The sequence below is a fragment of the Bos javanicus genome, chromosome 19 (assembly GCF_032452875.1).
Source record: "Bos javanicus breed banteng chromosome 19, ARS-OSU_banteng_1.0, whole genome shotgun sequence".
NCBI lineage: Eukaryota > Metazoa > Chordata > Mammalia > Artiodactyla > Bovidae > Bos > Bos javanicus.
In genome coordinates this window covers 21,891,006-21,908,056 of record NC_083886.1, presented here as the reverse complement: position 1 = coordinate 21,908,056, position 17,051 = coordinate 21,891,006, and the positions used below count along the sequence as shown (strand labels likewise).

Here is a 17,051-nt window from a genome sequence, read left to right as displayed (position 1 = left end):
TGGAATGTTTGGCCAAACACATTCTGACTGTTTTATACTCGAGCCCAGGATATCCACAGGTTTTTGCTGTTGCTGAGAATAAAGTCTGGAGGTACTGTGGGAAATTAGAAGGAAGAAATAAGTCATAATTAAAACTGAAGTGATAGTTCTGCCAGACTTGTTAACCTGAAGTTTTTGGTGTTAGGTGTTAACTTGAACAGTTCTTTACTAGATAATCCTCACTGCTTAAAATAAATTTTGACTTCATTTTGCCAGGAACAAAAGAAAATAAATCTGAGTTTTTATTTAAAGTATTGGATTATTGACGACTTAAATTTTGTCTGCTTTTTTCAAATGTGCTGCTTTTATAGTCAGTAGAAGCACATTGTCCTGGTTAACTGAACTCAACCCTCTAATATATGGTCTTCCTCACTGGCAAGAGGACCTTGTTCCTGGGAATCCATTGAAATGGGTTGAGGAAAAGTGGGTCACATGTGTGTTAATACAAAGAGGAAATGGTCTTTAAATTGTGTTTTCATAAAAGAGGGCAGTTTACATGATGGTTATTGGGATTTATTTTTTGAACATGGGAATTTCAGACTTTGTTTTTATTTATGTGTTTATGTTTTAACCTTCCCTCCAGATCCCAAAAGGATAATCACTTACAATGAAGCCATGGATAGTCCAGATCAATGAAGGACCAGACTGCCTATTTGTAACCTTTCTGCAGCATTAGAGCCACCGTTCATGGGGGACACAAGGCTTTTATGCTCCTAGATCTTCAACGCAGCAGAGGAACCATAAGTAGAATCACAGGATAATATATACAAATATATATATATATACATTATATATATATAGTTATTTAAAAAAAGGCAACTGAAAGTAATTAGACTTCTTAAGGAAACAAATTTATTTCAAGAGACTACACATGGTTATTTAATCTCCGGTACTGAATAGTTTTGTTTTGTTTTGTTTTTAGTTTTTGTTTTTAAGTGTGAATGCAAGTGATTAATGAATATGGACTTATTAACAAGCGTGGTTCTAAAGTTCCTGCTGTCATCACCTTGGGCAACAAATGACCCACTGGAAAGGCAAATCCACTTTAAAAGATCTCTGTATCTTGTTCTGTGACTAAAGTGATACACTAATCACGGGGAACCCAGAATGATTCAACATTTTCCCCCACTCCTCCCTTGATCTTTTGGTTATACTTTGAACCCTGCGAGAATGCTGGATAAAATGCCTTGAAGTTTGCAGGGGTCTTTTTTTTTTTTTTTTAGTGAATATGATTTGCATGTCTTGCCAGGAATAAGCAGCCTCTGTGGGGTGTTGGGAAATATTTTCTTTGTTTTCTTTTATTTTTTGTGGGGTGGGGGGATAGGGGAGGGCATTGAAGTTCTACAGTTCTGAAGTAGTTGGTGGTACATAGTTTCACTTGGCTTTGGTTACCTATTGGACTTTAATAAGTAAAAACTTTATGAGTGTCATTTAAACAAAAGTTACAGAACAAACAATTGGCTTTAGATATTTAATCTGGAAAAATCCTCCTGTGCCCATGTTCTAACGTAACTGTGTAAGTGGGAGCAAAAATGTATTCTGCTTTTCAACTGTAGGTGCTCCAGACTTGCTCTCTGTCACTAACACTAAATGTGCTATTTTTCTTGTTTTTCATCAAACATCTGAAGAGAAACTTCTGTACCTTTCTGTAAATTCTTTTTAATTTCTCAGAAATCTAAAAGGGGAAGAAAAAAGTCCATGAAAACTAAAACTTCATGTTTTTAGCCAGTGAGGAGGTAATAAACCCTGCCTATAGAAGGTGTGTTTTCATGCAAACTATACTTCTGAGCTTATTAGCTTCTAATTATATCTTAATAAATATATTTTATTACTAGAGCAAATGGGTTTTTTTTAAGGAAAATAATGTGAAATTCTGGAAATTTTCTTTTGGGCAGAGAAGAGCATCAGCCCTGTCTTATCACATTACCATCCTGTTGCACTGCAGCTTGTATATAGCATGCTAAAATAAATTTTTTTGTGTGTGCAGAAACTAAGGGTCCAATATAAGGTTGGGTGATGTCAGTGGCATAAAAACAAGTTCTCTGGCCTGACATAGCATCGCGTCTCACACACACACAAACACAGAAATTAGTATATCCATGTATGTCAAATACAGGTTAAAATAGCAGGGTATTTATACAGAGAGATGTAGTCTTCTAATAAAAGTAGACTGGATCCCCAGGGTTATTTGGGGAGGAAGTAGCTACTTTTTGCTCAGCCCTTTTGCTTAAGAAATGTCCAGTTTTGAGCGACTGTAGTATGGATGAGTTTTCATGTTTTGTTTGATTATTTGAGGCTTTTAACAAGTAGTTTGTGAAAGAAGCTGTTGGACTCAGCATAGAGTAGAGAAAATATCTTTATAGTCTGGATTTCTGCCCTGCTTAGATTTTAAAAGTATAAGCATGGATTGCCAATTCCACTTGATGTAAACAAAACTTTTATACATAATATATATATATATAAGATAACTTATTGTATCAGTCCAGGTTCAGAAACTTGTGGTAGGCCAGTTCCAGATAGTTTCATTTCACCTGTAAACTGTATCACTTTTACGGATATTGTAATTTTCAAATGTATAATATGTTTACAGATGTGCCCTGCATTTAGTCTGCCTTGTTCTATTTTGATTTTTGTTGAGTCTCCTGCCTGCTTGCCAAAAGCTAGGATGCTTCAGGCCCATGTACAATTGAAAGCAGAGGCATCCTTGAGCTTTAAAGCATTGAACAAACTGGAAAATGCATCATACCACATAACTGAAGTGAAAGAAGTCTGTGTTTTGTGTTTTTTTTTTTTTTTAATAAAAATTTTCAAAAGGTTAAAAAAAAAGATACAAGGTTGATTAAAGAAAAAAAAAAAAAGGCTCCAGTTTGTTTTACAGGTTTTAAAGTTCTGCTGTGTGTTCAATTGCCTTGTGTAACCACTTGTCGCCTTAGGGCCAGATTCTCTCCCTCTCTTCTCGTCCTCATTCCCCGCCGCCCCCCACCCCTTTTTTTAGAACATCCATTTTGCTTGCCTGGTATTTGAAAGCTCTTCTGTCTCACAACTCACAAGAAACTTTCTGGGTTTGTGATATACAGAGGTTGAACGAATATATATTTTGAAAGGAATTAGAAAAACAGCCCTCATCTGAATTTTTAATTTAGAAGCAATGTTTATCTTCAAAATATCTTTGACAAGCTGTTGTTGCTTTCCTACTTCCCTTCCGTATCCCTCAGGCCTCTCTGTTTAGAGAAGCCAAAAAGAGAATGTCTCCCTTGTCTGTTTGTCCAAAGGTTTTTGAGTCTCCCTTCTAAATGAAACAACGCAACATTTCACTTTGATTTCCCCCACTGAAATTTCCTTCACTATATGGTTAGAGGTATAGAGTTAGGGATGTCTCTTACCTTCTGGAACCCTAGTGCCCCATCATATTAACTGTCAGTATTTTGGGGGCATTGGGTTAATGGACTTACTTGCCTAGGTACAAGCAGGACTTTGGGACATATCTCCTTTGTGCTGTTTGGTAACACTTAACTCTACTTGTCGCAATCTTTCTTCTTAGGTCCTCACACAATTCCTTACAGAGCACTTATTAAAAAAAAAATCTTAAAGAGTTGATCTGTTTCCTGATTATTTTATGTAAGCTTCTAAACTTCAGCTGTGATTAATTTAGCACATTTAAATAACGTTGATGTGTTATTGTTCGGTATAAAGAATTTTTCTTCAACTCAGAGTATTAGTACTGTAGCATAAACCAAATACAGTCTAGAGGGGATTTTTAACATCCCTCCATTATAAAAGACTGAAAAGGTGTGTGTCTGTGTGTTTGTTGAGTGCTTGTGTGTGTGTGAGAGAAGGAAATATTAAAAATTAGTAAGTGAATGTGTGTAAGACATTATATTAGTATTCAGAGAATGAACTTGTATTTATTTTGTGCCATTTGTTTTCATTACACAGAATAAAGTCAGGTGGTTTTAATCCTTAAAAGGGTAGTATTTGAAAAATGGCACTAAGAATGAAATCATGACCTATTTTTTTAATAGCTATGAAGATACTAATTATGGGTGAAGATTTCTTTTTAAATCTGCCTTGATTGTAGGTGTCTGCGTCACATACCACTCTCGTAGATGTCTTGAATAATTCCCCTTCCCCTCAAAAGACAGGGTGTATTTATCTTTCTCTTCGTTCACCCCACTTTAATGAACTGAAGTTAATTCCATAGCCTTTACTCTGACTTTAGTAATGAGCTTTCACATACAGTGTATTTACAGCATCTATAGTTAGCACTTCCTCCTCTACTTTCTAGGAGGGGATAGACAATAACTAGGAATTTGTTAATGCCAGTTTGTTTTTTCTTGAAATAAATGGCTGGAGAGTTTTAGAATTTTGCTGTTTTCCTTAATCATCTGCTTTCCTAATCACAGAATCTTGGCAAAAACTTTATAAAGGAAAAAAAAGTGCTGCATTGTTTTTTCAAATAACAGTTTCTAGGGGAAATACGGCAAACCTCAATTATGATTGTTGTCCACAAGACAAAATGTGTTTCTTCACAAAACATTACATAGCAGCAGTAGTTTCGTGCTTGGTTGTTAGGCTTGTTGCTAACCCAACTGAAGGCATCTAATGGTTTATTTTATGCTGTAAACTTTTTAAAATACAAAAAAGCCATTTAGTGTGAAATTTGTGATGTACCAAATGGCCACAGTCAAGGAAATTGGGAAGAGAACATTGTTTGATTTTAAACTCCTCTAAGGAGGAAGTCATCGTTTCAAGACTTTCTTCCTCAAGTTCTAGAAATAGATTAAAAGTCCACAGTTTCCAAGGATTATGAGTATAGTTCTATCGCTGGGCCATATTCTCAAATAACACATGATCCCTCTTGTATACCTGTGCTAACTGTGTACAACAGACTATAGTGGAACAAATACATGTTATGATCAGGTTCGTTAATGCTGCACCAGTTGTAGATTCTGATCAGGCAGTGTCTTTCAGTAGTCCTACCCATAATTTTACTGTTGAATTTTTAAAAGAAAGGGTAGAATTTGCTCATCTTCCCCCCCACCCAAAGTGTTAACTTGTTTAAAGGGAGGGGCCAGAGGATAAGACTAGGAGAAAAGCTGCTTTATGTTTGCAGAGACGCATTAGGTTATTAGTTCTTAATAAAGATGTTACTTTCATTAACTAATTGACAGAGCACCAGGATTCTTTTATAGTGAGAAAGTTGGGCTTCTGCTTCTAATTATCTTAAAATGTTTTTTTAAAAAATATACATCAATCTGTTCAGATGTGTGAGAACAAGGACCACCATGGGTTGGTTTAAAGAAGGATGAGTCAGTCATTGGCTTCATTCAAAAGCAAAATTCACATCACTCAAAGTTAACTGGGTTTTAATTAAATTCCACACCATTCTGCTACTCAAGAAGGAGCTTACAAATAGAAGTTTTAAATTGTCTGCACAACAAAAACACCCAGTGAAGTATGAATGGTATGTTGCTTTTGCATTACTGGGAGAGTCAAATAGCAATTCCGGGCTAGAAATGTATGAAACAGCCGTCCCTCACAAATGGGATTGCTGATTCGTACTTCCCTATCAAGTTTTATGTCCAGAGCTCTAAAGCCATTTTATAATACCGCAGTATCCCTTTTCTACAGCCTTATTAAAATAGCTGCAAACATTTATTTTCCAATCCAGTTTCACTTTGATTGCACATTGAAATTTTATTCTAAAGACCAACAAACCAACTTGAGGTAAATTATAGCTTTCCATATGTCCTCTCCTCAGGTGCTAAACTAGGCTCCAAAAATGGATACTGCTTTAGTAATGTCTGCTTTATCCTTAAATATTACTTTTGCTAGGTGTAAAGATTTGGTGTTAACAAAAGTGGTTTTAATATGTAAATATGAATGAATGCCTTTAGTTTGCCCCTGTTTGTCTTATTAATCTGTTTCATTTATCCTCCATGGAGGAAAATCCTTTCATGATACTGAATACATTTCATTAGGTATTGTTGCATTTTAGGATGAAAATACAACTATTTTCTGTCTTGGAATAATCCTGCTGCTGCTATGAGAAACTGAAAAATCAAGAATGTGATGCACTTTTTACGTGACTATATACCATACCTTTATAGGTTGCTTTGATTACCTTTCCTGTAGCACAGCCACTAGCAAAAGTGATTGGATTTTAAAATTCCCTTTGGGAGATCCGTACAAAAAGTTTTTTATGGTATTGCCCTGTGAAGGATATTAACTTAGGAAAATACAAATTCTGTTAGTATTACACATTTTGGCCTTAAAATGTCTTCTACTACTGAAAATCTTTTAATTTTGCTTCTAGTATTCCCTCTGCCTCAAAAAGAGAAGTTGGGAAGAATGGCTTAAAGGAAATAGTAGTACTGGTTTGTTGCTGATATTTTAGAAAGAAATCAATTGTCTACTATATATACTGGGGAGTTTGTTTGTATACAAAGGAGAAGTAACATTGGCCTAAGCCAATCTGATTTAGTTTAGTCAAATCAATCAAAACCAACTATTCTGCTTCTCTAGGTATTTTTACTTAGCAAAGATAAACTTACGCTACTTGACATGAGGAAAAGTCATTTCTCAAGCACATACTTGAAGGAGATTGAACCCAATTATGATGGAGGAAAAACACCAAATGGGGTGGAGGAATATGAGAAAGATACGTGGTCCAAAGCTATCTGATTATATTTTGATGTTGCCAATATTGCAAAGCCAAAATTTTAATTTGCTTATTTAATATATTTGTTGGCCAGAGATCTATTTTTATATCAATGTGCCTTGCATGTATATTTTAAAAAAACAATAAAATTGGAAAGGCCATGTTACAATGCCTGAGATAGTTGATGGTTCTTAACCACCTCACTAATTTTTATGCAGTATGAGATGTTCATTCTATTGCCCAACTGGTGCTCTCTGTTTCAAGTTATAGATCTTGTCACAAACTGGAACTGTTTTATAAACTGGTGATTTAAGTTACTGTTTTGGTTGTTTCTTTTTTCGTTTTGTTCTTAGTCTGTTAGTGGCTGTTCTGTAGTGGGAAATAGTAAAAAGATTCTTCCCTTCCCTCCCCGCTCAGCACCTTCTTCAAGTAATGTGATGACACCACTTGTGTGCTTTGAAAAAAGTTTCAGCTTGCTGTTTCCTTTAGTGTTATAAAGTGTTATAAAAAGCATTGTTTGCAAAATCTAGGGAGATGAGTCCACTTTAATTTGGAATTCTTTGTGAGCTATGATCCAAGTTATTGGCTCTTCCCAACTTAAAAATTTTTTATTGTTAAAGCACCTTGCTTAGAAAATTTTAAATATTTATGTCTGCAACAATTGTCTCAAAATAATGAACTGTGCAATTCTTGTCATTAAAAAAAAGAAAAGATCTGAACTCTCCCTACTGTGGCTTGTTAGTTTCTCTGTATTTTCTGCCAGTGTAAATGTGAAAAGCTTTGCTTGCATTACGTTTTAGAAATGCATTTTGCACACTCGAATTTTGCTGAAGCTCCATGAAAAGGTTAGATCTAAGTAGATGAATAAAGCTATGCACATGTTTTGAAAGTTTAATTTGTGTGTCATTACCAAAAGTGACCTATCCTTATTACTTTGCTGCTCTTAGCTTTACCATCTGTAGAAACATGGCTCAAAGTTAGAGTTCTGGGCTAGTTCATCATTGGAACTAGAAGAGAGAAAAATTGGCACCTATTTTAATAACATAGTTTTAAAATGAGAGCTTGACTCGTGTCTGCTAAAGGGCTTTTTTTTTTTTTTGAAACGGCAGTTTTATCAGCTTTACAAACTGTTGAATACTCCAATGAAATTTTGGTTTATTTGATCAAATAGAAATGAAAAGTGGTTGAAACTGAAATGAAGGAAGGACCCTTACCACATGGAGTTTTGTGACAATTTTATGTCTTAAACCTGGTTTAAAGGTAGGATGAGCTTTTTACCTTTGCTTTAGCATAAATTTTGGTTTACTGAATGATTGACTTGAGATTTAGAATCATTCAGTTGTTTAAAGATCAAAGCACAAGTTAAAGATAATGTGTATCTCTTTAAAACTGCCCAAGCTGATTAGAACACGTTTAGAAATTGAGCTGATTTGATTTCATTGCTGCAGTCTGCATGTACTAAATAGCTTTACTTCACATGTTGTGTACTTAAAGGATTGTGTAGATGTACTGGCCAGGTTTTGTCAAATCATCTTTTAAAAGATTGTTTTGTATTTTCTTCCGGACCTTCGTAGAAGAGGCTAATATGTTTAAGTAGAGATAATACTAATGATATTTTCCCCTTGCTCCTAGATATAAAAGAAATATTTCCGTTTTATGTTTTTCCTATGTATAGAAGAGGATTACCTTCTCTATCATCAAGTGTGCTCTTAATGTATGTTGTTGACTGAAAACACAGCAAGCCCGCCCTTCTGTGTCTTCCCTGGAAGTGACAGTTAAAAATGAAGTCTACTAGTCAGAATGCAAAAGGTGGCCCATAATGCATGGCCTTAAAAGGCATGAATGCAGGAGTATAGCATCATCTTTGATGGTTATGGCTACTCCTCAGCATCTGTCAGGAGTTCACATGTTCAGTCTTGGAAAGTATTGGAGGAGCGAAGTAATTTCTGTGTCTTGTGTGCGTTAGCACTTAGGAGCTGTTACCTCTTAATCTGGGGGAAGGGACAATTAGTGGGCTATAATTATGTGAGAGGATTTTTCCCTTCTGTCTCCCAATTTAAAAAATGTCCTTTCAGTGTTTGTTTTGCCCAGTCAAAAAGATAGGCCTTTTCTAGATATAAGAGCAGTGGCCAGAGATTTCCTCTTTTGCTAAATGCTTAGGTATTTGCCATAGCTGTTTTGATGTCATGGATTCTGAGGAAGTGTCAGTTACGTGATGATCTTCCTTTATTGATGTCTTACTTCATGTTCAGTGTTTCAAAAATATAAATTACAAGCACTCTACATCCATACCCAGATTGACTTATTTTATCAGAAAAAAAAAAAAAACGAGAAATTTGTAGATCAAATTAAGAGACAATAAGTGTACATTGTTGAATAAAAAATTTTAAAGTTTCCAAGGTGTTTGTGTTATCATCTTTTGTGTGCTTTAATTCAAAAAAATGTACTGAGCACTATGGTAAGATTGTGACATTGGTAATATTTTTTAAATGGGTCAAATGTACAAATAATTTAAGGCTTAAATATAGCATAGTCATAAGTTCCTAATCAGGTTATTAAGGTGCTTAGAATTTGCATATGTATGGAAAAATCACCTCTGTGAGAACAGCTATGCTGTGTTTTGTCATGACACTGAGCCTTATGTTCTTACAGTTGAAATAAGCTGAAATTGAGCTAAACAGTGTGACAATTTGAGAAGCTTCCTAAGTTTGTTTAGCAGTGATCTGTCACAGGTGAAAAAATAGCAGTGCTAACATCAGTGTTAGAATGGGAGTAAGGAGAAAAAGAGAAAAGATGCAAAAACAATTACCAAAAGTGTGTCTGTCACTATATAGACTGATAGATTTGGGTTATATGCTGTAATGTTTTTTGAAATAGAGGATCATCGTCCTTGGTGTGGTAATGACTTACTTGCAAGGACACCAAAGGGAACTTGGGGTTTTATGGAAGCTTGTCTTTAAAGATTCTTAGCCATGTAAATGTGATTTCTGTAAAGCATTCAGTCTACAAAGTTGTTGGGTTTTTTTTTTTTAATGACATTTATTGTGGATTTCAGCAGCTAACATTTGGAAGCAATATCAGCAGAACATATATTTTATTCTAGATTGTTTAGGAAGGTCTCATGCTTGAGGAATTCTTACTTGGAGCTTTTAATCCACTACTGTTGGATACGGCGAATGGATTGAATCTGGGAAGTCTGGGCATGAGAACCCCACTCTCTCCAGTGTTTGTAGTCTCCTCCATGATGGTCACATTCCAAGATATACTGATAGCCACGGTACCCAGGATACTGGTAGCAAACCCAGCTGGAAAACCCAGAGGATATCAAGTTATTAAAACTAGTTAGAGACCTGGTAAACATCCCCCAAACCTGAGCCTCTGGTTTCCCTAACACAATAGTATGGAATGCTTTTAGGCTTAAAAATTAATAGCAATCCTAAATATTATCAGGCAGCATGTATGAACAGGTGCCTACAACCAGCTGAAAGTTGTGGAAAAGAGGTATGAGAGTAGTCAACGTAAGTCCTTCGGTAGTGGAATGTTTGGGGGAGAAAAAACTGAGGTTAATGATAGTGGTACCAAAAACTTGAGATTCAGAGTTCTAATAGCTAGAATGTGACGGTCATACCAATGGGACATCAATGTGTGAATTCAGATAATACATGACCATTGATACATTAATATTCATAAGGTTTACAACTGCAAGAGTTTGAAATGTGCTCCAACCCTGTTTTTTGCACTTACGCTCCACATTGTATCTTCATGGAGCCAACTTCGTTGTTGGGCCAACCCATGGCTTGCAAGGAGGGGTAGTCATCACAGATTTCCCATTGGCGTCCAATGAAATTTTCTTTCTCAAAAATTGTAATCTTAGACTCCTTATGATTCTGTAATACAGAAGTTTTTTTTCAGTTTAGCACCAGTGTTGAGGCTTGTCATAATTCTTTACCACATTTGTCAAACTCAAAATGCCCCTGGTTTACAGAAGAAAGTGCATGTAAAAATACTTCATGCAATACAGAGATTTTAAAAACTACCCGTAATCCTGTATAATCCAGTTTAATACTATGACATTAAAAATGTACAAAAAAAAAAAAAAGTACAAATAACTGGTATCGTTTGGAACCACAAGAGACCAGTGAAAGAGAATATGACAGCAGGAAAAAAATAGTTGAGACAGCCGACCAAGGATTAATACTAATGTGGAAAAGGTTCTACAAGTTGAGAGAAAAAGTAAGTCTGTGTGTGTGTTGGGGGTGGGGTGGGTACACGCACACAGCATTGGAAAAAACGTGTCTGGTAGGGGACATGAGGACTACACACAGCATTGAGAAGGCAGAGACTGACCTTTATGAAGTTCAGAAACAGGCAAAATTAGCCCTAGTGATAGTGGAAAGGAGCAGTTGGAGAGGGACACCAGGTAATTTTATGAGACAATGGAATTGTATATCTGATCAGGGTATTAGGTGGGTATGGATATTTTTCAAAACTCATATAAGAATATACAGTTAGAATTTGTGTATTTTACTATGTGTAAAGTATACATTTGAGGGGGGCGGAAATCGGGAGTTAAAATGAAAACACGTCCAGATAGGGAAATACTTTTTAGTTCTAGAGCTGTTTAGCATCTCCACTGCTTGGATTTTGGTAGGACTTTAAGATGAGATCGTTAACTAAAATCATGAGAAAAATCACATGATACAGATGAGTATTTGAAAAGGTTTCAGCCCAGCCTTATTCCCAATATAGGGATCATTTTTCAGCACACCCCTGAAGAACACCCTGCTTGTGCTTGAGTTCTCCACAGAGGAGAAGCGTCCCATTCTGATGCATAATTGAGTAATGCTTAGTGTATGACTTCCCTGGTGGCTCAGACCGTAAAGCGTCTGCCTACAATGCGGGAGACCCGGGTTCAATCCCTGGGTTGGGAACATCTGGAGAAAGAAATGGCAACCCACTCCAGTATTCTTGCCTGGAAAATCCCATGGATGGAGCAGCCTGGTAGACTACAGTCCATGGGGTCGCAAAGAGTCACACACGACTGAGCGACTTCACTTTAGTGTTAGAAACAAAGTTACGAATCAAAGATAAGAGGTACTGGAAGTCTTGCCTATTTCTTCAGTCATCCCACATACTAAAGGGTTACTTCACCTTTTCCCTGTTTCTAGGTAAAATAGTATATAGATTGAAATTTAACTGTTCAAGGATTTACTACATGCCAAGTGCTCTAATTATCCTACTGCACTTTTGAAGATCTGAATATCTGCTTCCTGCCACCTCTAAGAAGGCCCTTGGTTGTTTAGTCGCTAAGTTGTATCCAGCTCTTTGTGACTCCATGGACTGTAGCCCACCAGGCTCCTCTGTCCATGGGATTTTCCCAGGCAGGAACCCTGGAATGGGCTGCCATTTCCTTCTCCAGAGGATCTTCCCAACACAGGGCCTGCGTTGACAGGCGAATTCTTTACTGACTGAGCCCCCAGGGAAGCCCAGGAAGGCCCACCCTTTTGGCTTAATGAAAATATCTAGGAGAGAAAAAAATGAAATGGCAGACTTGTGTTTTTCTCTTTATACTTTTATCTTCTTCCTACCACATTTCAGCATGACCAACTGATGGGAAATAAGTCAGTCCATATGCACCCTCTCTTATCCATCCCCCACACGCACAGAAATGAAAATCTCAAGGACTCACAGCTGAACAGATGGGGCGGAAGGACATGAGGCGCTCAATGTGATAGGCATTACTCCCGCTCCAGGCATCCCAGCGAGGGTACTCTCCTCTCTCCAGGACAAACTGTTGCCCACAGAAGCTGGTATGCTCATAACCAACCCAGCTGCCAAAGACAAGTAATGGTGTTTGTTCATGGTGTCCAGAGCTTACATGGCCGCAGGGAGAAAGCATCTTTGTTTTAGATGGTAACAGTGGGTGAAATAGCCAGTTCCGACAGAGCCATACAAAGTCATACATTTATCACAAGAGGTGGGGAATGAGCTGGCAGCTGCACTGTGTGGGTTTGTAAATATATTTGTTTTGGGATTGTCTACTGAAGAGGTCTACTTCACTGGCTTGAGTAATGAGTACTGGCAATGTCATTCTGAAATTATATTTCCTTTCTCCTCAAGGTGCTATATTCTCTACTTAGAGCTCCAGGTTCAAGATCTAGTGACTAGGGCATTCAGTTCAGTTCAGTCACTCGGTCGTGTCCGTCTCTTTGTGACCCCAGACTATGGCATTGGCTCCAGCCAAACCTATTGGCTTCTTTCTAAGGAAGCAAAGAGATGAATAAGCAGCATATGGATGACTTAAATCTCTTGTTTCCTTATCACTTCATGGGTTCTTTCTCCTGCAGACCTCTATATGCCTGATTTATTTATTTTGCCTTATTTATTAAAACAGCTCAAATTGACCTTTTTCAACCAGGTCTTAGTTACTGATGACACCTTAAAGTATTTCACTTTGAGGGTTGAAGAGCTCTAAGTTGGGGGTGAGCAACTTGTAGAAGCCTATCTACATACACAGCCAGTTCTGCCTAGACCTAGCCTTTGTGTTTTCAGGCGCAGTGAAATGTTTTCAGATGATCAAGGACTCAACTAACCTGCCAAGAGCAGGAAAACAAAGCAAGAGAGGGTCTTCCTTGCCAAGGAAACTAATCACCACCAAGAAACTCCTGAAAGACTAGCTAGAAACTAATATGACTCTCTGGAGTTGAGTTCCTTTGTATATAGAGAAATTAGCTCACAGTGTCTGCTCTGGGACATGTAGAAAGGGAGTTAGCTGTGAAGAGGCTGTAGCTTGATAGTTTCATCTCTATTTTATGTAGGCAAGAAAAACTCAAGGGGCCTGTGGCTTGTTTTGAGAGAACCCCAGGCAGAAGCCTATGGGCTCCAGAAGCACGGAACTGGTAATGTTCACTCCCTCACTCCATGATGTGTATTTCTTTAATCTCCCCCAGATCCAATTCCAAGCCATGAAGAATCTCGTGTTCCTTCTAGCTTTGAGTTACTGAATTGCACATGTAAAATTTTTTTTGAGATTACTTAGGTATGGATGCTTCTCTCCCAGAAATGATTAGAGTCTGGGGGAAGATCTTTCTTCTCTGATCTCCATCTTTATGGTTCCATGTATGAAGGGATCAGAAATAGGAGGCCTGAGATTCTGCTGAGGTTGATACTCACGCGCCACATTCCACCTTGAGAGACCGGACGTTGTCAAAATTGCGCTCAGAGACATTTGGGCAGGAGCTGGTGAATTCCATTCTCTTGCCCTGGAAGTTCTCCTGGTCATAGATGGTAATCTGAAATGGGATTAAATGGGAGAATAGAGCTAGAATGTGGTCCATCAGGAAGAACAGAGGCCCAGGCCAACATCTTAACCCATGTCTGACCCAGTGTTTTTCATCACTAGCTGTAGCCCAGGAGGCCTGATGAGGTCTCTTCCAGTGTAGACAGGGTAAGAAGGGGTTTGAAGTAATATCACTGGTTGGAAGTGTTCACAGGCCCATAGGGATGAGGTGTGGGGCCAGGTTTCTAATAGTAATCGTCTGCTGGGCATGATAGCTGGCCCTGTGGACATAACCAAGGATTTGTGGACTCATTCCAACATGCTTTCTGCATAAGTGTGGCCCAAAAGCCAGGATTCTGGAAGCTCCAAGGGCTCCCTCTGAATTAACTTTTAGCTTATTCAGCCATACCTGCTATAGAAACCTAATGTGTAAAGCGAGAGTTGTGATAAACCCCTATCATACCCTGAACTAGAAATTGACTCTTGAACCTGGCTAGAGGACAGCTCCCAAAACTGTGAACCAGACTTAGAGTTGATCCACTGAGGAGGTTAAGGGTACTGAGGGAAACAGTGGCTGAGGATCAGCCACTTCAAGCAGTGGTTACAGTCAGCCTCAAGTTGGGGTCAGAAGGAGACCATGATCCAATCATTGATTTGGGATCCGATGGCAAGTCTCTCCTCATTTCTGGGCCCTCAGTTTCTCCACATCATAATCCACTTGGGCTGCTCTATTTTAAGATAACTTTAGCAGGAGGAGAGTTGACCTAGAAAACTAGATAACATCTCCCACCCAACAAGGGTTTCCAGGATCATCCTTCTGTCCAAATGGGAGCATCCTGAGAGAGCCTTCCTGAGACAGCATCTAGACTTTGGCTGGACCCTTCCTTTACAAACTGATGTTTTACTGGCTGGTCACTGTCCCATGGAAAAGCATAGCTCTGGGTCCTACTCTGAGGTTGTATCACACCCCCTGCCCTGATGGATTCCTCAATTTTTCCACGTGATGGAGACGGGCTTACCTTCCATGGCCCCACAGACCCCGGCATGGGGTTAGTTTGAGCCATCTTGGTGGTTGGAAGGGATTCTGGAAGACAGAACACACACCAGTGTCATGGCCTCTGGGGTGAGGGATGAGGGGCACGAGTGAAAGTAAAAGAGGCTTGAAGTCCAATAAACAGACTTTGGTGCAGACTCTGCCTCTCACTAGCTGAGCCTCAGTCGTTTTGCATCAGTAAAACTTCAATGTGCAGAGGTATTATAAGGATGAGAAGCAATGATGCAAATAAAGCACTGCACAGATACTAGGACCACTTAATAAACATGGCTCTCACTCACTTGCCTGCCCCCAGGCACCCGCTATAGCCTTGCCTCATTCTCACATACCCCAATATAAACCCTTTGGCAACCACCTGGTCCAGACCCCTCATATCACCAAGGCGTGGTCTCACTCTTATCTGGCTCTGCCTAGCCCTCAAACTGGCCAGCTGTCCACGGCCATGCTCCCATCCCCTCCCTGCCTCTCTGTCTTCTAGACCTACCCAGCCTCGATCTTGCTTCCCGAGACTTTGCTGCTTTCCCCAGCCTATGGCAACTTGCTTTCTTTCCTCCTTCCCAGCACTCATCACAGCACTGATCCGTGTTCCTATTGAATATGTCCTGGGTGAACATCTCAGGAGCAGGGACTGGGTCTCCAGAGTGATTGATGGAGGACCACACTGAACCCATGTTGGGATGGTGAGGGTTGGAGGAGTGGGACAGGTGGCATTGAAAGACTTATTGAAGGAAAGTGAGGAAGAAAAGAGGATGATAATAATAGCTAACACTTAACCATGGCTCAGGGTTTCCCTGGTGGCTCAGATGGTAAAGAATCCATGTGCCATGCAGGAGACTTGGGTTTGGTCTCTGGGTCGGGAAGATCCCCTGGAGAAGGGAATGGTTACCACTCCAGTATTCTTGCCTGGAAAATTCCATGGCCAGAGGAGCCCGGTGGGCTATAGTCCTTGGGGTCCCAAAGAGTTGGACACGACTGAGCAACTAACACACACACAACCATGGCTCACTCTGTGCCAGGTCTTATTCTTTATGTGTTACCTGCCTGAATACATTTAATCTTCACAATGAACCTATGAGTAAGCCCTGTCATTATCCCCATTTTACAGATGAGGATATTGAGGCTCATAGAGGCAAGGTAGACAGAAAAGATGATAGGAAGAGTAAAGGAAGGAAGGACAGTGAGGAGGGGACAAGGAGAGAGGGAAGAAAGGCAGACACATATGCATCAATTTTCTTAATTCAAAACAGCCATTCATGGCTTTTCCCTCTGACTGGTATTGGCCCAGAGACGAATACATGTAAACTCTGTGATGTATCTTTCCATTCTGAACCTCTGAACAAGCATTTTCTACCTCTGCCCCCTCCCCAATTTCCCTCTGTGCCTTAGAAGCCTGTCATTTCTGGGGCTCCCAAGTCCCCTCCCGGCCATGGTGGCTAGGGCAGTGGTTATGGTCATGTAAGTGACTCCTTTGGGGTGGCAAGAGAAGTCTGCTTCCCCCCAGAGTTCCCCAATCTTCTCCAGCCATCCTGAGAGGCTCTGACCACAAGGCAGGAAGATGGGGCCCCAGTCCTGGGCAGGGGGAGGAAAGGAAAGGCCAGAGCACCCCTTGGGGCCTTACTCACCCAGCTCCTGCTGCACAGTCTGGGTCTCCATCTGGTGCCGCTTCCTCGGTGGCTCCCGCTTTTTATAGCCCCGCGGCCAGCGGCCTCTGGCCCTGTCAGCACTCTGCTTTCCCTTGGCTTTTGTTCCCCCTGATCCCGGAGCTTTGGTGGCTCAGCCTGCTGGGCGGGCATCCCCCAGGGCTTTGTTTAAACCTGGGATACAGAAATCCAGGGAGGCCCCGCTGCTATGGGCCAGGCTGTCAGTGCGGGCCCTGCTGCTGTGGACTTGCTCTCAGAGCAGATGGGATGTGAGGACAGGTCTGCATGAGTTCTTGTCCTCCGCTCTTCTCCAGGTTCCTCTCGCCACCCCAGGACCTTCCTAAGACCTCGTGTCATATCAACACATCAAAATGCACC

At 39.7% G+C, this 17,051-nt stretch overlaps 2 protein-coding genes across 2 annotated transcripts in view; one reads left to right on the top strand and one right to left on the bottom strand.

The window, feature by feature from the left end:
• NUFIP2 (nuclear FMR1 interacting protein 2) overlaps positions 1 to 9,095 on the top strand; it is a 28,047-nt gene extending 18,952 nt beyond the window's left edge. The window contains exon 4 of the mRNA XM_061390584.1: positions 623 to 9,095. Within this exon, the coding sequence (XP_061246568.1) occupies positions 623 to 675 (53 nt within the window). The 3' untranslated portion in view covers positions 676 to 9,095. The remainder of the gene's footprint in view (positions 1 to 622) is intronic.
• On the bottom strand, positions 2,814 to 17,019 carry CRYBA1 (crystallin beta A1). The gene is made up of 6 exons (XM_061390585.1): positions 16,656 to 17,019; positions 14,999 to 15,063; positions 13,874 to 13,992; positions 12,390 to 12,531; positions 10,445 to 10,587; positions 2,814 to 10,005 (listed from the first exon to the last, which is right to left on the bottom strand). Exons 1-6 carry the CDS (start codon positions 16,684 to 16,686, stop codon positions 9,858 to 9,860), a joined length of 648 nt encoding a protein of 215 aa, XP_061246569.1. The 5' UTR covers positions 16,687 to 17,019; the 3' UTR covers positions 2,814 to 9,857.
• Positions 17,020 to 17,051: the final 32 nt, after the last annotated feature.

Coding starts and splice junctions, on each gene's coding strand:
- CRYBA1 (XM_061390585.1), bottom strand. CDS start 16,686: ATGGAGACCCAGACTGTGCAGCAGGAGCTGG. Junction 13,993..14,998: donor GGTCTGTGGGGCCATGGAAG/GTAAGCCCGTCT, acceptor ATCCCATTTCAG/ATTACCATCTATGACCAGGA. Junction 10,006..10,444: donor ATGAAGATACAATGTGGAGC/GTAAGTGCAAAA, acceptor TGGGTTTTCCAG/CTGGGTTTGCTACCAGTATC.